Raw genomic sequence first — 24064 nt, forward strand, 5'->3', positions numbered from 1 at the left:
TGCCGCACTATTCCACACACACGGCGTACGCTACTGCCGCACTATTCCACACACACGGCGTTCGCTACTGCCGCACTATTCCACACACACGGCGTACGCTACTGCCGCACTATTCCACACACACGGCGTACGCTACTGCCGCACTATTCCACACACACGGCGTACGCCAATGCCGCACTATTCCACACACGGCGTACGCCACTGCCGCACTATTCCATATACGCTACAGCCGCACTATTCCACACACACACACGGCGTACGCTACTGCCGCACTATTCCACACACACGGCGTACGCCAATGCCGCACTATTCCACACACGGCGTATGCCACTGCCGCACTATTCCACACACGGCGTATGCCACTGCCGCACTATTCCATATACGCTACAGCCGCACTATTCCATATACGCTACAGCCGCACTATTCCGCACACACGGCGTACGCTACAGCCGCACTATTCCGCACACACGGCGTATGCTACAGCCGCACTATTTCGTATACACTTAGCCGCACTGTTCCGTATACACTACAGCCGCACTATTCCGTATACGCTACAGCCGCACTATTCCACACACACGGCATACGCTACTGCCGCACTATTCCACACACGGCATACGCTACAGCTGCACACACGGCGTACACTACAGCCGCACTATTCCGTATACGCTACAGCCGCACTATTCCGCACACACGGCGTACGCTACAGCCGCACTATTCCGCACACACGGCGTACACTACAGCCGCACTATTCCGTATACGCTACAGCCACACTATTCCATATACGCTACAGCCGCACTATTCCGCACACACGGCGTACGCTACAGCCGCACTATTCCGTATACGCTACAGCCGCACTATTCCGTATACGCTACAGCCGCACTATTCCGTATACGCTACAGCCGCACTATTCCGCACACACTGCGTACGCTACAGCCGCACTATTACGCACACACGACGTACGCTACAGCCGCACTATTCTGTATACGCTACAGCCGCACTATTCCGCACACACGGCATACGCTACAGCCGCACTATTCCGTATACGCTACAGCCGCACTATTCCGCACACACGGCGTACGCTACAGCCGCACTATTCTGTATACGCTACAGCCGCACTATTCCGCACACACGGCGTACGCTACAGCCGCACTATTCCGCACACTGTGTATACTATATCCGCACATGGGCACGGTCCCTTACAGGATTTACTGTAGCACAGCACTTAGTGTCTAATTCATTGTTGCCTTTTTGCAAAAGCTGCAAATTAAAAGTACAATATTGTGTGTGTGTGATTTTTTTATTGTAACTTTATTTTGGGTATAAAATTCATTTACAACATCTGCTATTGAACAATTTGCCCCCAGAAAAAACAAAAGGGGGAAGCAAATTAGGAATAAGCGCCTGACTTTAATTCTCGGAATCACCAGATGCCTCCGCACCGGTCCCGTGTGACCCGCAGTGTTCCATAGACACCTTTGTGCCGACCCCGTGCGACATGCAGTGTTCCACAGACGCCTCTGCGTCGCTCCCTTGTGACCTGCAGTGTTGCAGACGCCTTCGCGCTGCTCCCATGCGATGTTCCGCAGAAGCCTCCGCGCCAGCCCCGTGCTGTGGTCCACAGACGCCTCCACGTCGGTCCTATGCGACCCGCAGTGTTCCACAGATGCCTCCGCACCGGTCCCGTGTGACCCGCAGTGTTCCACAGACGCCTCTGCGCCCGTCCCGTGCAACGTGCAGTGGTCCACAGATGCCTCCACGTCGGTCCTATGCGACCCGCAGTGTTCCACAGACGCCTCTGCGCCGGTCCCGTGCAACGTGCAGTGGTTCACAGACGTGGATCCCGTGTGAATTACAGGGCTGCAGATATTTCATAGAATCCATTTTTATATAGTGCCTGAGGATCCACGGTTTACGTCCAGCTGATGAGAGTCCACAGTCCTGCTCACACGGCTGCAGGGTGAGGACCTGTATGAGTTCGGTGGGAAGTCCCAGAGCGGTCACGGTGCGGCTCCTGGAGAGTCACATGGTTTACCAGGAAGGATGCAGCATTTCTGTGAATGAGCAACCCCTGCAGTGATCCAGACGCCCAGGACACATGATCACGGACAAATAGTGGCACAGGGTCCAAGCTTGTGGCCTCACCGCCGGCGTGCCATATACACAGTCGCCTGTGATGTCACATGTAGCCCATGTTACTTTTTGTTTCCCATCTTTTCTTGGCTTCAAAGCTGAAAAAGAAAAAAAAAAAAAGAAAAATCAGAACTTAATGAGTAATAAGTGTAGATGCTCCAGAGGACGGGGAGTAGCATCATCAGAGAAAAGACCTGAAAACTCTGGCCCAAGTCCACCCCTTAGCAGTGGGCAGGTGAATGTTAGGACCCCGAGCTCTGGTCCAGGACAGTGCCAGGTAATATGGATGTGCTCACCCCCAGGCCGGAGGCTTTGTCTTGTTGGCAGTGTCCTGCGGAGATTGTGGCTCTTCTTGGGCTTTCATGTGTCGGTGATAAGCAGCCGCCTTTGTGATCTTCACTGCAATCTGTAAAGAAAGACACCGGATGAGAGTGAGCGCCGTGAGCAGTGAATGGGCGGATTACAGCTGTGATGGTGGGATATGGTGGGTCATGTACCATTTTGTGTGGGTTAATGTTTAGGTGTGGGTTCACGGTCTATTTGTATTGCTTGTGTGTACATTGTATTGTTTGTAGGCAATTACCCCCTGTAGTGTTTGTCCCTAAGGGGCACTTCTCACATAGCGAGATCGCTGCTGAGGCCCAGGTTTTGTGACGCAGCAGTGACCTCATTAGCGATCTCGCTGTGTGTGACACTGAGCAGCGACCTGGCCCCTGCTGTGAAATCGATGATCGTTACACACTGTTCTGGTTCATTTTTCGGTCGTCGGGCTCCCGCAAGGCAGCACACAACGGCGTGTTTGACGGCGGGAGACCAACGAACACAGACTCTGTAAGCAGTGTATGCTGGTAACCAGGGTGAATATCGGGTAACTAAGCAAAGCGCTGTGTGTACCCTAGCTACGTATACAGGGAGCCAACGCGGGCAGCCTGTAAGCGGTGTGCACTGGTAAACAGGGTAGAAATCGGGTAACCAAGCAAAGCGCTTTGCTTAGTTACCCGATATTTACACTGGTTACCAAGCGCAGCATAGTTACAGGAGTCGCTGGTGGCTGGTGAGATCTGCCTGATTGACAGCTCACCAGCAACCATGTAGCGCCGCACAAACGATCCCTGCCAGGTCGGATCGCTGGTGGGATCGTTGGTGCGTCGCTATGTGTGACCCCAGCCTAAGTCTGGGGGAAGGGGCCTGGGATCCACCTACTGTAAACTCTCGGCTTACCTGAAGAATTGGGCAGTCTGTTTGAGAACGTGAAGAAAGAAAGATTGATCCTCTGGGAGAAACTGGCTTCTCAGAGGGACCTGGAAATTTATCGCTTACCGGACTATATTTGTGTTACTGGACTAATTTTACCCTCTGTTTTGTGGATTATGTTATGGACCATTTTGATTTGCTTGGAATAAATGTTCTTTGGATTGTACCGCCATCTCTCGCTCTGTTGATTTTGTGATATCAGAGGAGGACCTCGTGACAACTGGTAGCAGCGGTGGGATCAACAGAGCACAGCCCAATAGAGAGCCACCCACAGAGTGAGTACAGAAACTGGACCGTATCCAGTCTACAGGAGAGAGCTAGAGATATGGGCCTGAGCTACCAGGGAGTGAGTAAAGAAGCCTTAATTGATCTACTGGTGGGTGCAAGCCAGTCCACCTCGTCCCAGATGTCTGACAGCACTGGGGATGGGGATCCCTGCCCCAAAAAGTCAGTGGTTGGTGTGGTTCGAAGAAGAGATGGCGGCTCTTGGCCCCGGTGTATCTCAGGAATATAAGGAGGAGGCTGCACGCCGAGCACAGAGGAGACAAGAAGCAATGGAGTCCGACAGAGGGGGCAATGTGAGTTGGAGTGTAAACCCAGTGATCCGGGAGCCTGTACGGATCACCCGGGTGGACTTCAAGCCATTTGATGAGGCTCCTGGAGATGTGGAAGGATTCTTCAAGGACTTTGAGCAGCGGTGTGCGGTGATGGAGGTTCCCCACTCTGGCTGGATGCGTTTGTTAGTGGGACTCCTGCACGGAGCCTGGCGGAGGCTTATCACACCATTGACTCCCAGCAGAACCTGGATTACAACATTGTAAAGCGGACTATCCTGGATTACCATCACCCCAGACTCACATAGGGCACAGCTCCGAGACCTCCCATGCACCACAGAGGGATTGTGTAGGATGTATGCCCATAAGATGTCCCAGGCATGTCAGAGATGGCTGGAAGCGGAAGACGTTATACAGGTATTTCTCATAGAACAATTTCTTTACAAGTGTCCCTCAGAAATACGGGAATGGATCCTTGCACCTTGTATAGAGCTGCAGCCCTGGCTGATGAGGCCCTTACTATCCGACCATAATGGAGGACGCTTCTGGGCAATAAGCCACAGCCTGCTCCTGCGCCCCGGCCCTCTCCAGTTATATCTGCCCCTCCAACCAGCCACAGGCCGATGACAACCACAGCTCACAATCCTGGGCCCCAACAGTTCCGGCCACGCCCTGGGAGAATCACAGAGAGATGTTATAGGTGCGGGCAACCTGGGCACCTGCCATCCAGTTGTCCCACAAGGACTCGGAAGGACCCCCACCCACCTCCATCTCGTCCAATGCATTTTGTGCACTCCATTCCGCCTGAGGAAGAGTTACCACCACCTCCACCGGAATGTACCACTGACCCCTGCACTATAGATGCCCCTGTTGAGTGTATGGGCTCCGGCCTTTGTCACCAGGTTCTCCTACTGCCTTCTCCAGAATGCACACACAAGAGCCATGTCGGAAGGGAGCGCCATTATCACGGCCAGACATCTCGTCACATAACGGTCAACAGCCGGAGCCAAACCAAGAATCAAAACATCAGAAATCACAGGCGAGACCCTTAAAGGAGTTTCCGAGAGTTCTGTCCCCAGAACCTTCTAATAATAGAGGGGTCAGACGCATCAGGAGGGAGGGGGGAGTAGTCAAAAGCACGCGACATACAGCAGACGAGCACAAGACCCCCGCGGGCTACAACAGTCACACAACAGACGCACGCGGACTAAAACAGTCACACAACAGACGTATACGTGGGTGGGGGAGCGGTCTGACTGAAAGCAGTCAGACACTGGGTCTGGCGGTGGACGGGGAAGGCAGTGAATATGTACGAGAGCTAATGATCAGACCCGGTAGCAGTGTGACACGGGCGCGGGAGACTCGATGAGTATAACGGTTCTACTTTATTCCTTACTTTCTACCCTTATCTGGGCTGAACAGCAACACCGATTTCCCTGAAAAGGCCTTGTTCGGGGTCTGTTCCGACACTACATATCAGGTACGGACCCTCATCTTTACAGTTCAGGTTCACTCATCACTAGTCCTGATGTTATAGGCTGCAGGGCGCCAATACTTATATGACTTGGGGCACTCTCCAAGGGTGTGTTGTCAACTTGGAATTAGGTATTAAAGATGTGTATTCACGCAAGGAACCACGCGGACCAAACTCATCTGATCAAAGAGGACCTGCTTCTATTGAGGGGTCACATTTATATAGAAGCATTCTGGGGGTCTTCGCACAGCACATGTATGCAGCGGCTGCTATTGAGGTGGTGTCGGGGGTCTTCACACAGCACATGTATGGAGCGGCTGCTATTGAGGTGGTGTCGGGGGTCTTCGCACAGCATACGTATGGAGCGGCTGCTATTGAGGAGGTGTCGGGGGTCTTCGCACAGCACACGTATGGAGCGGCTGCTATTGAGGAGGTGTCGGGGGTCTTCGCACAGCGCACGTATGGAGCGGCTGCTATTGAGGTGGTGTCGGGGGTCTTCGCACAGCGCACGTATGGAGCGGCTGCTATTGAGGAGGTGTCGGGGGTCTTCGCATAGCGCACGTATGGAGCGGCTGCTATTGAGGAGGTGTCGGGGGTCTTCGCACAGCACATGTATGGAGCGGCTGCTATTGAGGTGATGTCGGGGGTCTTCGCACAGCACATGTATGGAGCGGCTGCTATTGAGGTGATGTCGGGGGTCTTCGCACAGCACATGCATGGAGCGGCTGCTATTGAGGAGGTGTCGGGGGTCTTCACACAGCACATGTATGGAGCGGCACCTATTGAGGAGGTGTCGGGGGTCTTCGCACAGCACATGTATGGAGCGGCTGCTATTGAGGTGATGTCGGGGGTCTTCGCACAGCACATGTATGGAGCGGCTGCTATTGAGGAGGTGTCGGGGGTCTTCACACAGCACATGTATGGAGCGGCACCTATTGAGGAGGTGTCGGGGGTCTTCGCACAGCGCACGTATGGAGCGGCTGCTATTGAGGACGCGTCGGGGGTCTTCGCACAGCATACGTATGGAGCGGCTGCTATTGAGGTGGTGTCGGGGGTCTTCGCACAGCACATGTATGGAGCGGCTGCTATTGAGGAGGTGTCGGGGGTCTTCGCACAGCACACGTATGGAGCGGCTGCTATTGAGGTGGTGTCGGGGGTCTTCGCACAGCACAGGTATGGAGCGGCTGCTATTGAGGTGGTGTCGGGGGTCTTCGCACAGCACATGTATGGAGTGGCTGCTATTGAGGTGGCGTCGGGGGTCTTCGCACAGCGCACGTATGGAGCGGCTGCTATTGAGGTGGTGTCGACGGTCTTCACACAGCACATGTATGGAGCGGCTGCTATTGAGGTGGTGTCGGGGGTCTTCGCACAGCGCACGTATGGAGCGGCTGCTATTGAGGACGTGTCGGGGGTCATCGCACAGCACATGTATGGAGCGGCTGCTATTGAGGTGGTGTCGGGGGTCTTCACACAGCACATGTATGCAGCAGCTGCTATTGAGGAGGTGTCGGGGGTCTTCGCACAGCGCACGTATGGCCCGGTTATAGGTCAGACTGTCAGGGCTTTATTCGGATCTATATTGCTGTAATATTTACAAGCTGTGTAATAACCGTAACGATAATGAAGGTACAGAAACTGTCTCCTGCTCTGGGAGTACAATGATGGGTGCAGTAGAGGAGTCTGGAGCCATTTTGGATCTTCCATCAATCTTCACATGCTACATGCGTGGTCCAGTCTCTTGGACACTACTCCGGGCCTGTGACGCAGCCTCCGGTAGGTGCAGCTTGCTCAGTCAGTCCACGCTGCTTCTATGGAGCCATTTTAGAGCTTCCATCAATCTTCACATGCTACATGCGTGGTCCAGTCCCTTGGACACTACTCCGGGCCTGTGACGCAGCCTCCGGTAGGTGCAGCTTGCTCAGTCAGTCCACGCTGCTTCTATGGAGCCATTTTAGAGCTTCCATCAATCTTCACATGCTACATGCGTGGTCCAGTCCCTTGGACACTACTCCGGGCCTGTGACGTGGCCTCCGGTAGGTGCAGCTTGCTCAGTCAGTCCACGCTGCTTCTATGGAGCCATTTTAGAGCTTCCATCAATCTTCACATGCTACATGCGTGGTCCAGTCCCTTGGACACTACTCCGGGCCTGTGACGCAGCCTCCGGTAGGTGCAGCTTGCTCAGTCAGTCCACGCTGCTTCTATGGAGCCATTTTAGAGCTTCCATCAATCTTCACATGCTACATGCGTGGTCCAGTCCCTTGGACACTACTCCGGGCCTGTGACGCAGCCTCCGGTAGGTGCAGCTTGCTCAGTCAGTCCACGCTGCTTCTATGGAGCCATTTTGGATCTTCCATCAATCTTCACATGCTACATGCGTGGTCCAGTCTCTTGGACACTACTCCGGGCCTGTGACGTGGCCTCCGGTAGGTGCAGCTTGCTCAGTCAGTCCACGCTGCTTCTATGGAGCCATTTTAGAGCTTCCATCAATCTTCACATGCTACATGCGTGGTCCAGTCTCTTGGACACTACTCCGGGCCTGTGACGTGGCCTCCGGTAGGTGCAGCTTGCTCAGTCAGTCCACGCTGCTTCTATGGAGCCATTGTGGATCTTCCATCAATCTTCACATGCTACATGCGTGGTCCAGTCCCTTGGACACTACTCCGGGCCTGTGACGTGGCCTCCAGTAGGTGCAGCTTGCTCAGTCAGTCCACGCTGCTTCTATGGAGCCATTGTGGATCTTCCATCAATCTTCACATCCTACCTGTGTGGTCCAGTCCCTTGGACACTACTCCGGGCCTGTGACGTGGCCTCCGGTAGGTGCAGCTTGCTCAGTCAGTCCACGCTACTTCTATGGAGCCATTGTGGATCTTCCATCAATCTTCACATGCTACATGTGTGGTCCAGTCCCTTGGACACTACTCCGGGCCTGTGACGTGGCCTCCGGTAGGTGCAGCTTGCTCAGTCAGTCCACGCTGCTTCTATGGAGCCATTGTGGATCTTCCATCAATCTTCACATCCTACCTGTGTGGTCCAGTCCCTTGGACACTACTCCGGGCCTGTGACGCAGCCTCCGGTAGGTGCAGCTTGCTCAGTCAGTCCACGCTGCTTCTATGGAGCCATTTTGGATCTTCCATCAATCTTCACATGCTACATGCGTGGTCCAGTCTCTTGGACACTACTCCGGGCCTGTGACGTGGCCTCCGGTAGGTGCAGCTTGCTCAGTCAGTCCACGCTGCTTCTATGGAGCCATTTTAGAGCTTCCATCAATCTTCACATGCTACATGCGTGGTCCAGTCTCTTGGACACTACTCCGGGCCTGTGACGTGGCCTCCGGTAGGTGCAGCTTGCTCAGTCAGTCCACGCTGCTTCTATGGAGCCATTGTGGATCTTCCATCAATCTTCACATGCTACATGCGTGGTCCAGTCCCTTGGACACTACTCCGGGCCTGTGACGTGGCCTCCAGTAGGTGCAGCTTGCTCAGTCAGTCCACGCTGCTTCTATGGAGCCATTGTGGATCTTCCATCAATCTTCACATCCTACCTGTGTGGTCCAGTCCCTTGGACACTACTCCGGGCCTGTGACGTGGCCTCCGGTAGGTGCAGCTTGCTCAGTCAGTCCACGCTACTTCTATGGAGCCATTGTGGATCTTCCATCAATCTTCACATGCTACATGTGTGGTCCAGTCCCTTGGACACTACTCCGGGCCTGTGACGTGGCCTCCGGTAGGTGCAGCTTGCTCAGTCAGTCCACGCTGCTTCTATGGAGCCATTGTGGATCTTCCATCAATCTTCACATCCTACCTGTGTGGTCCAGTCCCTTGGACACTACTCCGGGCCTGTGACGCAGCCTCCGGTAGGTGCAGCTTGCTCAGTCAGTCCACGCTGCTTCTATGGAGCCTTATTCACATTTGTTGAGGAAGCTCCTGATGAAGGAACTGAATGTCGCAGAAACGTCACCGGGAGCTGATGAATGACGGAGCCCCTGAGCCGGCCGGGCACATGGCCGGGCATACGAGAGTGTCCGGGACGCCTCCGCCCTGCTCACATTACCTCTCCAGCGAGAGGCGCCGCTGACACTTCTATCTGCTCTCATACATAATACCGCCAAGGCTTTTGTAGAAAATCCGCTGCACTTTTCACACGGAACATCCAGTATTTGCTGCATTTTAATTAAGGTGTCTAAACATTATCGCGGGGAAGTGGAAATTGGTCGGAGGCTGCAGTGAAGAAAACTAAGCTGTAAAGGCTTTTTATCAGTACATTTCAGGAAGCCGGGGTGTAAAATGTTCTAATTTGGGCGATATTAAAAGCCATAAAAGGTCTTTCAGGAAGATTAATGGTACTTTGCTTGGATAGAAGATAAGGGCTTTAGCGGCTTTCAGAAGCCGGGTCTGGCTGCTCCCTGGAGGCGATCATCTTTACAGCCACTTAGAAGCTTTGTAAAGCCGCGGCGTCACCTCCAGCCAATACACACGCGCACCCGGGATTTCTCCTTCTTTAAATTCCTTTCAATTTTGCAGGTTTGAAGTGTGTAAATGTGTAAATCATCTTCTCGGATGGACACAATAAGTGCGCCTTGTAATGTATCGCACATCTCCCCTTCCCCGGCCCAGAGGAAACCCGCAGACGGACGGGTGCCGCACGTACCGCGCACACCGCCAGCCGCGCACCAGGTATCGCGCAGCCACGAGCGCCGTCCCCGCCTCACCTGCCGCCTCCTTATAACAATATTTAGAATGGCGACAATTTCCCATTGTCTTAACTCCAGCTGAACATTAGTGTCACGCGCGTTACCGTGGAGACCGCAAAGATCAAAGCGACAAAGAAGGAAAAAAAAGCCCCAATTGTCTGATTAATCAAGTCAGCAAACAGCTTATTTCTTTCAGGCGGCATGCACGTATGAAAATGAGATTCTGCAGCCGCTTTGTGAGATTTGCTCATTCTTATCAGAACAAAGCCAGCGGCAGACTATTTCACGGATCATTGGCACTGTCAGGCCGGCTGCACAGAGAGGGTGACAGCCCTTACTCCGAGGCTTCAGGAAAATTAGCAAAAAGCTGCGCACAAATTACCCCCTCATCTCTACAGTAATGTGACATTACTCACCGGGCCAGCCATATTCCGGATCAGTCACACCGCCTGCGAACCCTCCCCCACCGGGGAGCTACAGGCTGCGGGAAACCGGGGACGGTACACCCCCCACCTAAAGAGCCGGGGACGGTACACACCCAACACCGGGCCAGCCATATTCCGGATCAGTCACACCGCCTGCGAACCCTCCCCCACCGGGGAGCTACAGGCTGCGGGAAACCGGGGACGGTACACCCCCCACCTAAAGAGCCGGGGACGGTACACACCCAACACCGGGCCAGCCATATTCCGGATCAGTCACACCGCCTGCGAACCCTCCCCCACCGAGGAGCTACAGGCTGCGGGAAACCGGGGACGGTACACCCCCCACCTAAAGAGCCGGGGACGGTACACACCCAACACCGGGCCAGCCATATTCTGGATCAGTCACACCACCTGCGAACCCTCCCCCACCGGGGAGCTACAGGCTGCAGGAAACCGGGGACGGTACACCCCCCACCTAAAGAGCTGGGGACGGTACACACCCAACACCGGGCCAGCCCTATTCCGGATCAGTCACACCGCCTGCGAACCCTCCCCCACCAGGGAGCTACAGGCTGCAGGAAACCGGGGACGGTACACCCCCCACCTAAAGAGCCGGGGACGGTACACACCCAACACCGGGCCAGCCATATTCCGGATCTGTCACACCACCTGCGAACCCTCCCCCACCGGGGCAGCTACAGGCTGCGGGAAACCGGGGACGGTACACCGCCAACACCGGGGCAGCTACAGGCTGCGGGAAACCGGGGATGGTACACCCCCCACCTAAAGAGCCGGGGACGGTACACACCCAACACCGGGCCAGCTCTATTCCGGATCAGTCACACCACCTGCGAACCCTCCCCCACCGGGGAGCTACACGCTGCGGGAAACCGGGGACGGTACACCCCCCACCTAAAGAGCCGGGGACGGTACACACCCAACACCGGGCCAGCCCTATTCCGGATCAGTCACACCGCCTGCGAACCCTCCCCCACCGGGGCAGCTACAGGCTGCGGGAAACCGGGGACGGTACACCGCCAACACCGGGGCAGCTACAGGCTGCAGGAAACCGGGGACGGTACACCCCCCACCTAAAGAGCTGGGGACGGTACACACCCAACACCGGGCCAGCCCTATTCCGGATCAGTCACACCGCCTGCGAACCCTCCCCCCACCAGCGAGCTACAGGCTGCGGGAAACCGGGGACGGTACACCGCCAACACCGGGCCAGCCATATTCCGGATCTGTCACACCACCTGCGAACCCTCCCCCACCGGGGCAGCTACAGGCTGCGGGAAACCGGGGACGGTACACCCCCCCCCCCACCTAAAGAGCCGGGGACGGTACACACCCAACACCGGCCCAGCCATATTTCGGATCTGTCACACCACCTGCGAACCCTCCCCCACCGGGGCAGCTACAGGGACGGTACACCCCCCCACCTAAAGAGCCGGGGACGGTACACACCCAACACCGGGCCAGCCATATTTCGGATCTGTCACACCACCTGCGAACCCTCCTCCACCGGGGAGCTACAGGCTGCGGGAAACCGGGGACGGTACACCGCCAACACCGGGGCAGCTACAGGCTGCGGGAAACCGGGGACGGTACACCCGCCCCACCTAAAGAGCCGGGGACGGTACACACCCAACACCGGGCCAGCCATATTCCGGATCAGTCACACCGCCTGCGAACCCTCCCCCCACCGGGGAGCTACACGCTGCGGGAAACCGGGGACGGTACACCCCCCCCCACCTAAAGAGCCGGGGACGGTACACACCCAACACCGGGCCAGCCATATTCCGGATCAGTCACACCGCCTGCGAACCCTCCTCCCACCGGGGAGCTACAGGAAACAGAGGACGGTACACCCCCCTCACCTAAAGAGCCGGGGACGGTACACACCCAACACCGGGCCAGCCATATTCCGGATCTGTCACACCACCTGCGAACCCTCCCCCACCGGGGCAGCTACAGGGACGTACACCGCCAACACTGGGGAGCTACAGGCTGCGGGAAACCGGGGACGGTACACCCCCCACCTAAAGAGGCGGGGACGGTACACACCCAACACCGGGCCAGCCATATTCCGGATCAGTCACACCGCCTGCGAACCCTCCCCCCACCCGGGAGCTACAGGATGCGGGAAACCGGGGACGGTACACCGCCAACACTGGGGAGCTACAGGCTGCGGGAAACCGGGGACGGTACACCCCCCACTTAAAGAGCCGGGGACGGTACACACCCAACACCGGGCCAGCCATATTCCGGATCAGTCACACCGCCTGCGAACCCTCCCCCCACCGGGGAACTACAGGAAACCGGGGACGTACACCGCCAACACGGGGCAGCTACAGGCTGCGGGAAACCGGGGACGGTACAACCCCCCCCCCCCCAACCTAAAGAGCCGGGGACGGTACACACCCAACACCGGGCCAGCCATATCCCGGATTAGTCAGTGTTGGGGGGATGCACTTTCCAGCATGCTACGCACCATCTCTCGCAGTGACAGGTGGGGCGTTTTCCGGCATGCTCCGTGCCATCTCTTTCTGTGACAGGGGGCACTTTTTGGCACGCTTCGCGCCATCTCTCGCAGTGACGGGGTGCACTTTCCGGCATGCTCCGTGCCATCTCTCGCAGTGACGGGGTGCACTTTCCGGCATGCTCCGTGCCATCTCTCTCGGTGATGGGGGGCACTTTCCGGCACGCTCCGCGCCATCTCTTGCGGTGACGAGGGTAGGCACTTTCCGGTGCGCTCCGCGCCATCTCTCGCAGTGGCGGGGGGGGGGGCAGTTTCCGGCACACTCTGCGCCATCTCTCGCAGTGACGGGGGGCACTTTCCAGCACGCTCCACGCCATCTCTCGCAGTGACGGGGGGCACTTTCTGGCACGCTCCGCGCCATCTCTCGTGGTGACGGGGGTAGGCACTTTCTGGTGCGCTCCGTGCCATCTCTCGCAGTGACGGGACGGGACGGGGTGGGGGGCAGTTTCCGGCACGCTCCGCGCCATCTCTCGCAGTGACGGGGGGCACTTTCTGGCACGCTCCGCGCCATCTCTCGTGGTGACAGGGGGGGGGGGGGAGCAGTTTCCGGCACGCTCCGCGCCATCTCTCGTGGTGACGGGGGGCACTTTCCGGCACGCTCCGTGCCATCTCTCGTGGTGACGGGGGGCACTTTCCGGCACGCTCCGCGCCATCTCTCGTGGTGACGGGGGGCACTTTCTGGCACGCGCCGCGCCATCTCTCGTGGTGACGGGGGGCACTTTCCGGCACGCTCCGCGCCATCTCTCGTGGTGACGGGGGGCACTTTCCGGCACGCTCCGCGCCATCTCTCGTGGTGACGGGGGGCACTTTCCGGCACGCTCCGCGCCATCTCTCGTGGTGACGGGGGGCAGTTTCCGGCACGCTCCGCGCCATCTCTCGTGGTGACGGGGGGCAGTTTCCGGCACGCTGCACGCCATCTCTCGTGGTGACGGGGGGCAGTTTCCGGCACGCTCCGCGCCATCTCTCGTGGTGACGGGGATAGGCACTTTCCGGTGCGCTCCGCGCCATCTCTCGCAGTGACGGGACGGGGGGGAAGGGGGGGGGGGGGCAGTTTCCGGCACGCTCCGCGCCATCTCTCGCAGTGACGGGGGGCAGTTTCCGGCACACTCTGCGCCATCTCTCGCAGTGACGGGGGGCACTTTCTGGCACGCTCCGCGCCATCTCTCGTGGTGACGGGGGGCAGTTTCCGGCACGCTCCGCACCATCTCTCGTGGTGACGGGGGGCAGTTTCCGGCACACTCTGCGCCATCTCTCGCAGTGACGGGGGGCACTTTCTGGCACGCTCCGCGCCATCTCTCGTGGTGACGGGGGGCAGTTTCCGGCACACTCTGCGCCATCTCTCGGGGTGACGGGGGGCAGTTTCCGGCACACTCTGCGCCATCTCTCGTGGTGACGGGGGGCAGTTTCCGGCACGCTCCGCGCCATCTCTCGTGGTGACGGGGGGCAGTTTCCGGCACGCTCCGCACCATCTCTCGTGGTGACGGGGGGCAGTTTCCGGCACGCTCCGCACCATCTCTCGTGGTGACGGGGGGCAGTTTCCGGCACGCTCCGAGCCATCTCTCGCAGTGACGGGGGGCAGTTTCCGGCACGCTCCGCGCCATCTCTCGCAGTGACGGGGGGCAGTTTCCGGCACGCTCCGCGCCATCTCTCGCAGTGACGGGGGGCAGTTTCCGGCACGCTCCGCGCCATCTCTCGCAGTGACGGGGGGCAGTTTCCGGCACGCTCCGCACCATCTCTCGTGGTGACGGGGGGCAGTTTCCGGCACGCTCCGCACCATCTCTCGTGGTGACGGGGGGCAGTTTCCGGCACGCTCCGCACCATCTCTCGCAGTGACGGGGGGCAGTTTCCGGCACGCTCCGCGCCATCTCTCGTGGTGACGGGGGGCAGTTTCCGGCACGCTCCGCGCCATCTCTCGCAGTGACGGGGGGCAGTTTCCGGCACGCTCCGCGCCATCTCTCGGGGTGACGGGGGGCACTTTCCGGCACGCTCCGCGCCACTGCTCATGGTGTAGGAAGCTTAGTAACACGCTTTGAACTTAGAATCACATTCACAATAATTTGCCATCAACAGTTTTATAAGCTAATTAGAAAGAAAGATTAATTAATGACGAGCCCGCTAATAAAATGGCAATCAGGAAGAAAGAATCCGAGGGAGCTAAGCCGCCACTACCAGCAATTAGCAGCTAATTACAAACAAATTATCGCTGTGTTTTGCTGTGGGCTTTCATTTACTAAAATGGTTTTAATTAAAAGAGAAAACACGGCGATTAATGTGGCGGCAGCAGCAGCCGCCCGCCATTGTGTGCGGCAATCATCCCGGCCATCACCGTGCCACCTCCCAGCACCGTGTGATGACGTCACGGCCGCCGCTCGCCCCTGAACCGGCCGCGTGTAATCACTGTGTAATTATCCGGCTTTACCGCGATAAATAAACAAACATTGGGCGTCAAGCACTGATCCGCCCGCCGCGGTCAGCGGGGAGCGCGGCTTTGTGTGGCAGATTTACCCTTCAGACTGTTAATCAGGACCCCAGGCAAACACGGCTCTGCTGTGCGAGCTCTGATAACATGGCCGCCAAGTCCACGCACAAGGTTACAGGCATCATGGAGGGGTCCCCGGGGCCGAGGCGATCCGGGGGGCTGCAGCCAACATCCTGGGCACAGACGGCCGCTCCCAGGCTGCATGGCGAGCCGGGTGATTTGTGTCTGGCACAGGGCCACCTCCATCAAAGCCGCGGCTTCCAGGACGCTATTTACGGGCTTAGAAATGTTATACATCAGAAATTAGCTTCACCTATTAGGACAGGAACGGGATTAACGCTCCGCGGGGCGCGCGGCCCCGAGCACAGGGTTTATCTGCCTCCGCCAGCCCTGGCCGGAGATTACTGGGAGAAATGAGGAGCAGCCGCGTCCAGGAGACACCGTCACCTGCAGAAGACCCCGGAGCTGGCCACAACGGAAGAAAATGCTCTGCAGACACGTCAAGGAGGAAAAGAGAAACCTGAAGAGGAGCCCTCAGACAGACGAGGGCCAGAGCCGAGGAGGAGACCTCAGAAAGACGAGGGACAGAGCCGAGGAGGAGGAGACCTCAGACAGACGAGGGCCAGAGCCGAGGAGGAGGAGACCTCAGAAAGACGAGGGCCAGAGCCGAGGAGGAGGAGACCTCAGAAAGACGAGGGCCAGAGCCGAGGAGGAGACCTCAGAAAGACGAGGGCCAGAGCCGAGGAGGAGACCTCAGAAAGACGAGGGCCAGAGCCAGACAGGAGCCCTCAGACAGAGAAGAAGGCCAGAGCCGAGGAGGAGGAGCCCTCAGCCAGACGAGGGCCAGAGCAGAGGAGGAGACCTCAGACAGACGAGGGCCAGAGCCGAGGAGGAGACCTCAGAAAGAGAAGGCGGCCAGAGCCGAGAAGGAGACCTCAGAAAGACGAGGGCCAGAGCCGAGGAGGAGACCTCAGAAAGACGAGGGCCAGAGCCAGACAGGAGCCCTCAGACAGACGAGGGCCAGAGCCGAGGAGGAGACCTCAGGCAGAGAAGAAGGCCAGAGCCGAGAAGGAGACCTCAGAAAGAGAAGAAGGCCAGAGCCGAGAAGGAGACCTCAGAAAGAGAAGAAGGCCAGAGCCGAGAAGGAGACCTCAGAAAGAGAAGAAGGCCAGAGCCGAGAAGGAGACCTCAGAAAGAGAAGAAGGCCAGAGCCGAGAAGAAGGAGACCTCAGAAAGAGAAGAAGGCCAGAGCCGAGAAGGAGACCTCAGAAAGACGAGGGCCAGAGCCGAGAAGGAGACCTCAGAAAGACGAGGGCCAGAGCCGAGAAGGAGACCTCAGAAAGACGAGGGCCAGAGCCGAGAAGGAGACCTCAGAAAGACGAGGGCCAGAGCCGAGGAGGAGACCTCAGAAAGACGAGGGCCAGAGCCAGACAGGAGCCCTCAGACAGACGAGGGCCAGAGGCAGAGGAGGAGACCTCAGACAGACGAGGGCCAGAGCAAGAGGAGGAGACCTCAGACAGACGAGGGCCAGAGCCGAGGAGGAGGAGCCCTCAGACAGACAAGGGCCAGAGCCGAGGAGGAGACCTCAAAGACGAGGGCCAGAGCCGAGGAGGAGACCTCAGACAGACGAGGGCCAGAGCCAGAAAGGAGCCCTCAGACAGACAGACGAGGGCCAGAGCCGAGGAGGAGGAGACCTCAGACAGACGAGGGCCAGAGCCGAGGAGGAGGAGACCTCAGACAGACGAGGGCCAGAGCCGAGAAGGAGACCTCAGAAAGAGAAGAAGGCCAGAGCCGAGAAGGAGACCACAGACAGACGAGGGCCAGTGCCGAGGAGGAGGAGACCTCAGACAGACGAGGGCCAGAGCAGAAGAGGAGACCTCAGACAGACGAGGGCCAGAGCAGAAGAGGAGACCTCAGACAGACGAAGGCCAGAGCAGAAGAGGAGACCTCAGACAGACGAAGGCCAGAGTCGAGGAAGAGGATACCTCAGGCAGAGAAAGCCAGAGGCGAAGAGGAGACCTCAGGCAGAGAAAGCCAGAGGCGAAGAGGAGACCTCAGGCAGAGAAGGCCAGAGCCGAGAAGGAGACCTCAGGCAGAGAAGGCCAGAGGCGAAGAGGAGACCTCAGGCAGAGAAGGCCAGAGGCGAAGAGGAGACCTCAGGCAGAGAAGGCCAGAGCCGAGAAGGAGACCTCAGGCAGAGAAGGCCAGAGGCGAAGAGGAGACCTCAGGCAGAGAAGGCCAGAGGCGAAGAGGAGACCTCAGGCAGAGAAGGCCAGAGGCGAAGAGGAGACCTCAGGCAGAGAAGGCCAGAGGCGAAGAGGAGACCTCAGGCAGAGAAGGCCAGAGGCGAAGAGGAGACCTCAGGCAGAGAAGGCCAGAGGCGAAGAGGAGACCTCAGGCAGAGAAGGCCAGAGGCGAAGAGGAGACCTCAGGCAGAGAAGGCCAGAGGCGAAGAGGAGACCTCAGGCAGAGAAGGCCAGAGGCGAAGAGGAGACCTCAGGCAGAGAAGGCCAGAGGCGAAGAGGAGACCTCAGGCAGAGAAGGCCAGAGGCGAAGAGGAGACCTCAGGCAGAGAAGGCCAGAGGCGAAGAGGAGACCTCAGGCAGAGAAGAAGGCCAGAGGCGAAGAGGAGACCTCAGGCAGAGAAGAAGGCCAGAGGCGAAGAGGAGACCTCAGGCAGAGAAGAAGGCCAGAGGCGAAGAGGAGACCTCAGGCAGAGAAGAAGGCCAGAGGCGAAGAGGAGACCTCAGGCAGAGAAGAAGGCCAGAGGCGAAGAGGAGACCTCAGGCAGAGAAGAAGGCCAGAGGCGAAGAGGAGACCTCAGGCAGAGAAGAAGGCCAGAGGCGAAGAGGAGACCTCAGGCAGAGAAGGCCAGAGCCGAGAAGGAGACTTCAGGCAGAGAAGGCCCAGTTGCACTCTGAAATGCTAAAGCATGAAAACCATGAATGTAAGAATATAGACATGCTTTACTGCTAAAGGAGATCTAGGAAAAATTGACATTTATATATGATTTTAGGTCACGTTCAGTTATGCGCCTGTTCACATTGCAGCTTTGGGAGTGCCGTCAGTGTTTATATACAGCAGTGACATCTGTGTAATGCGCCTCTATAGGTCACGCAGGTTGATTACACGTGGTACAGTATTCACAATGCTTTGGCTCCGGCGCTGCACTCACCTCTCGGGTGGCCAGGCTGTCGCTCAGCTTTTCCGCTTGTTGAATTTCGCCCCTACTCAGCGCTTCATCCAAGTTCTGCTCCAGTCGTGACTGCAAAGAAAAGAAGCGATCACAAGCGGGAAAGACAGGTAGTGGGGACACACCGCGCCGCCCGACGTGCACGGGTAGTGGGGGCACACCGCGCCGCCCGACGTGCACGGGTAGTGGGGGCATACCGCGCCTGAGGTCTATGGGTGGGGCTGTCGCTTACCTTTCTCATCACCTTGCTGCAGACAGGCGGCTTCAGACGATCATCGACCCCAAAGTATTTCTGGAGAGTGTCCAGGGCGGCCATCTTCCCAGGTCTCTGGCTGTGACAGGACATACAGCCTTTATTTGATGTCCACCGGTGCCCCCTCCCCCGCATATCACGCCCCTCGCACCTCTCAGCACCTGTCTGCTCGTCTGGATGGCCCCGCCTCCGTTTTCCTAATTACAAACAAAATATGAGATTAGGGTAAAAAGGAGGGAGTGACAGCGAGCAGCAGCCCTTGAGAATGGAGGGAGGGGAGAACCGCAGGAAGAGATGGGGAGGGGAGAAGGAATGGGAGGAAAAGAAAATAGAGGGGGGGGGGGGGACCGGACGAGAAAAGAAATAGAAAAGTAGAGGGAGGGGGATAGGAGCGGAGTAAAAGAGGATTAGAGGGGGAAGGAGGACCGGAGGAAAAGAGGAGGATGAGGGGGAAGGAGGACCGGAGGAAAAGAGGAGGATGAGGGGGAAGGAGGACCGGAGGAAAAGAGGAGGATGAGGGGGAAGGAGGACCGGAGGAAAAGAGGAGGATGAGGGGGAAGGAGGACCGGAGGAAAAGAGGAGGATGAGGGGGAAGGAGGACCGGAGGAAAAGAGGAGGATGAGGGGGAAGGAGGACCGGAGGAAAAGAGGAGGATGAGGGGGAAGGAGGACCGGAGAAAAGAGGAGGATGAGGGGGAAGGAGGACCGGAGGAAAAGAGGAGGATGAGGGGAAGGAGGACCGGAGGAAAAGAGGAGGATGAGGGGGAAGGAGGACCGGAGGAAAAGAGGAGGATGAGGGGGAAGGAGGACCGGAGGAAAAGAGGAGGATGAGGGGGAAGGAGGACCGAGGAAAAGAGGAGGATGAGGGGGAAGGAGGACCGGAGGAAAAGAGGAGGATGAGGGGAAGGAGGACCGGAGGAAAAGAGGAGGATGAGGGTGGAAGGAGGACCGGAGAAAAGAGGAGGATGAGGGGGAAGGAGGACCGAGGAAAAGAGGAGGATGAGGGGGGAAGGAGGACCGGAGGAAAAGAGGAGGATGAGGGGAAAGGAGGACCGGAGGAAAAGAGGAGGAGGGGGGAGAAGAGGACCGGAGGAAAAAGAGGAGGAGGGGGAGAAGAAGGACCGGAGGAAAGAGAGGAGGGAGGAGGGAGAGGAGGAAGAAGGACCGGAGGAAAAGAGGAGGAGGGGGAGAAGAAGGACCGGAGGAAAAGAGGAGGAGGGGGGGAGAAGAAGGACCGGAGGAAAAGAGGAGGAGGGGGGAGAAGAAGGACCGGAGGAAAAGAGGAGGAGGGGGGAGAAGAAGGACCGGAGGAAAAAGGAGGAGGGGGAGAAGAAGGACCGGAGGAAAAGAGGAGGGGGCGGAGGGGGGAGAAGAAGGACCGGAGGAAAAGAGGAGGGGGCGGGGGGGGGAGAAGGACTGGAGGAAAAGAGAAGGACCGGAGGAAAAGAGGAGGAGGGGGGAGAAGAAGGACCGGAGGAAAAGAGGAGGAGGGGGGAGAAGAAGGACCGGAGGAAAAGAGGAGGAGGGGGGAGAAGAAGGACCGGAGGAAAAGAGGAGGAGGGGGGAGAAGAAGGACGAAGAAAAGAGGAGGAGGGGGGAGAAGAAGGACTGGAAGAAAAAGAGGAGGAGGGGGGAGAAGAAGGACTGGAAGAAAAAGAGGAGGAGGGGGGAGAAGAAGGACTGGAAGAAAAAGAGGAGGAGGGGGGAGAAGAAGGACCGGAGGAAAAGAGGAGGAGGGGGGAGAAGAAGGACCGGAGGAAAAGGAGGAGGAGGGGGGAGAAGAAGGACCGGAGGAAAAGAGGAGGAGGGGGGGGGGGAAAGAAGGACTGGAGGAAAAGAGGAGGAGGGGGGGGGGAAGAAGGACTGGAGGAAGAGGAGGAGTGGGGGGGGGGGGGGGAGGAGTAGAGGGAGAAGAACCGGAGGAAAAGAGGGGGGGGGGGGGGAGGAGTACAAGGACCGAAGGAAACAAGGAGTAAAGAGGGGGGTGCGCAGGACCGGAGGAAAAGAGAAGTAATGGGGGGGGGGGGGGGGGGAAGAAGCCCTGGGGGAAAAGAGGAAGAGTAAGGGGTGAGAAGGACAGGAAGAAGGAGGTGGTGATGGGGCAGAGCTCCTGCTGGGTCCAACAGGCCCTGACTTTGCAGTCTCGGGTCTCTGGTGGCCGGGCAGGACGTCACACCCCCGGCGGGGGCACAGTCAGGGGCTGGTACCTTTCCGGCGTCTCGGCCTCTTCTCCACCGTCGTCTGCAGCTCGGAGCGTCTCCTCTGAAGATCCACAAATCTCTGGAGAAAGAAAGAAAATCAGAATGGGAGGAAGGAGAGCGAGGAGGGGGCAGGGCTGGAGGGGGGGGGGACCGGGGGAAGGGTTGGAGGGGGCACGGATTGGTATAGGTGGGTGGGGGTGAACAGCACTAGTGGGAGGGTTGGGGGGGGGGTCCACGGCCTGGTACCGGCGGGAGGGGGGTCTGGGGCACGGCCCGGTACCGGCGGGAGGGGGGGAGGGGGTTTGGGGCACGGCCCGGTACCGGGCGGGAGGGGGTTTGGGGCAACGGCCCGGTACCGGCGGGGAGGGGGTTTTGGGGCACGGCCCGGTACCGGCGGGGAGGGGGGGTTTGGGGCACGGCCCGGTACCGGGGCGGGAGGGGGTTTGGGGCACGGCCCGGTACCGGCGGGAGGGGGGTTTGTGGGGCACGGCCCGGTACCGGCGGGGAGTGGGGTTTGGGGCACGGCCCGGTACCGGGCGGGAGGGGGTTTGGGGGCACGGCCCGGTACCGCGGGAGGGGGTGTTGGGGCACGGCCCGGTACCGGCGGGGAGGGGGGTTTTGGGGGCACGGCCCGGTACCGGGTGGGAGGGGGTTTGGGGCACGGCCCGGTACCGGTGGGAGGGGGGTTTGGGGCACGGCCCGGTACCGGCGGGGAGGGGGTTTGGGGCACGGCCCGGTACTCTGGTCTTTTTCTCCGGTACGCACGGTGACGCAGCTCTCGGGCACGCTCTCGGGCACGCCCCCGGTGTCGCCCGCCCGCCTCGTCGCCGTCAGAGGACAGGTCCGCTCTCGGTGGCTCCCGGGGGCAGCAGTCCGCTCCACATCCTCCGCGCAGGTGCAGTAAGTGACTCCGCCAATAAGGGGGGGCGTGTTTATGTGAAGAGCCAATTAAATCACACCTTGGAGCAGAACGAGGCGCGAACCGCAAACTGGAAATCGGCGGCTGTTGCTATGGAAACGGCAATAACAGGAAGTTGTGGGTGCAGCGCTGATTCCCTCCCGTCTTCAGTCTGCGTTATTTGGAGGCCTCAGCTTGCAGTTCAGAGTGACTGCGGCTGGATTGTGTCATTCTCCAGCTTCTGTGCACAGAACAGACCATGTGGGTGCGAAGCTGCTGAAATGTAGACCACGTCCTAAGCCACACCTATTTGGCACTTCTTTCAGCCCTGACAGGAGGAGTTGTCAGAGGGGTGGTGTCAGTGAGGGACAATGAGTGGATGGCAGGGCACAGATGCAAATCCAGAACGGATGAAATGAGAGACAAGCGACTGATTCACAGAATTGATTTACAGGACAGGCTAGTGGTCCCTGGTGGCTCCTGACGGGTGGTCCCTGGTGGCTCCTGACGGGTGGTCCCTGGTGGCTCCTGACGGGTGGTCCCCGGTGGCTCCTGACGGGTGGTCCCCGGTGGCTCCTGACGGGTGGTCCCCGGTGGCTCCTGACGGGTGGTCCCTGGTGGCTCCTGATGGGTGGTCCCTGGTGGCTCCTGACGGGTGGTCCCCGGTGGCTCCTGACGGGTGGTCCCCGGTGGCTCCTGACGGGTGGTCCCCGGTGGCTCCTGACGGGTGGTCCCCGGTGGCTCCTGACGGGTGGTCCCCGGTGGCTCCTGACGGGTGGTCCCTGGTGGCTCCTGATGGGTGGTCCCTGGTGGCTCCTGACGGGTGGTCCCCGGTGGCTCTGGACGGGTGGTCCCCAGTGACTCCAGGCGGGTGGTCCTCGGCTCCAGGTGGGTGGTCCACAGCGGCTACAGGTGGGTGGTCCCCGGTGGCTCCAGATGGGTGGTCCCTAACGATTCCTGGGGGTGGTCCCCGGTGGCTCCAGGCGGGTGGTCTCTGGTCTGGCAGGTAGTCCTCGGAGGCTCCAGGCGGGTGATCCCCAGTGGCTCCTGGGGGTGGTCCCCGGCAGCTCCTGGGGGTGGTCCCTGGCATCTTCTGATTATTTAGGGCTGGAGCGACGTCATCTGTGTCCTGCTCATGGCTATTCCATGTTCCTTATTATACAGATTGGATGTAAGTGTCCTCGCGATTAATAGTGAAGCTCATTGCTGGTTTGTGTCTCGGGGTCTTCGGTCACTGAAATCAATCTCAGATCCCGGTGATAATTAGTTTCCAGGTGAGTTCCAATAAAAGGAAACCGGATGCTCCACAATATTAAGCAGCCGCAGTATCAAGTAACATGGAAAGAAAAAGGACCTCTGCTGCCGAAAAGCATCAAACAGTGCAATGCCCTGGACAAGGGATGAAAAGATTAGATATTTCAGGAAAACATAAGTGTGATCATCGCACTGTGCAGAGATTTGTGGCAGATAAGGGCAGAATGAGGAAGGTTTCTGCCAGGCAAATCCATCGGATTAAGGCCATGTGCGCACGCTGCGTCCTGTACCTTGCAGAAATGAACGCATCCTCGGGCAGAATTTGTCATTGTCAAATTTGGTTTTGACGCAGGAAATACGCATGTGATTTTATCGTGTTTTTGCCGTGTTTTGACCGCGTTTTACAGGCATTTTCAGTGCTTAAATTGAGATGCGTTTTCAATACAAATACACAACTAAATAAAGTTTGAACATTTCAAACAATAAAATAAAAATTAATAACCTTTAAATCAAACACTATAATGGTAATGTACAGAAAATGATTAATGAGATTTAATAATTATGTGCAAAATAAAGTAAACTGATCGTGTGACTCAGTGCTTATAGTGGGGCTGGATGTGAGGGCGAATGGAAACCTCCTCACTATAATGACAAAAACGCCTGCGTATAGCATCAAACATGCATGTAAAACGCTAGGAACGTCTCTCAGGATGCGTTT

The 24064-nt window shown here is 58.1% G+C and overlaps 1 protein-coding gene across 2 annotated transcripts; it reads right to left on the reverse strand.

Moving 5' to 3' along the window:
* Positions 1-1287: 1287 nt before the first annotated feature.
* FAM204A (family with sequence similarity 204 member A) lies at positions 1288-21246 on the reverse strand. 2 transcript variants are annotated; one of them, XM_075331639.1, is made up of 6 exons: positions 21201-21246; positions 19156-19191; positions 18974-19073; positions 18724-18813; positions 2427-2536; positions 1288-2228 (listed from the first exon to the last, which is right to left on the reverse strand). In XM_075331639.1, exons 3-6 carry the CDS (start codon positions 19055-19057, stop codon positions 2177-2179), a joined length of 336 nt encoding a protein of 111 aa, XP_075187754.1. In that variant the 5' UTR covers positions 19058-19073; positions 19156-19191; positions 21201-21246; the 3' UTR covers positions 1288-2176. The 2 variants fall into 2 exon arrangements, with proteins under 2 accessions (XP_075187754.1, XP_075187753.1); XM_075331638.1 differs by having other exon boundaries at positions 19146-19191; positions 21201-21235.
* Positions 21247-24064: the final 2818 nt, after the last annotated feature.

This window comes from Anomaloglossus baeobatrachus, assembly GCF_048569485.1.
Source record: "Anomaloglossus baeobatrachus isolate aAnoBae1 chromosome 5 unlocalized genomic scaffold, aAnoBae1.hap1 SUPER_5_unloc_28, whole genome shotgun sequence".
In the NCBI taxonomy this organism is placed as follows: domain Eukaryota; kingdom Metazoa; phylum Chordata; class Amphibia; order Anura; family Aromobatidae; genus Anomaloglossus; species Anomaloglossus baeobatrachus.

What these genes read in the sequence shown, in the direction of transcription:
- FAM204A (XM_075331639.1), bottom strand. Translation starts at nt 19,057, where the DNA reads ATGGCCGCCCTGGACACTCTCCAGAAATACTTTGGGGTCGATGATCGT. An exon ending in ACAGCCTGGCCACCCGAGAG is followed by an intron (nt 2,537 to 18,723) that starts GTGAGTGCAGCG and finishes CTTTCTTTACAG; the next exon opens with ATTGCAGTGAAGATCACAAA. An exon ending in ACAAAGCCTCCGGCCTGGGG is followed by an intron (nt 2,229 to 2,426) that starts GTGAGCACATCC and finishes TTTCTTTTTCAG; the next exon opens with CTTTGAAGCCAAGAAAAGAT.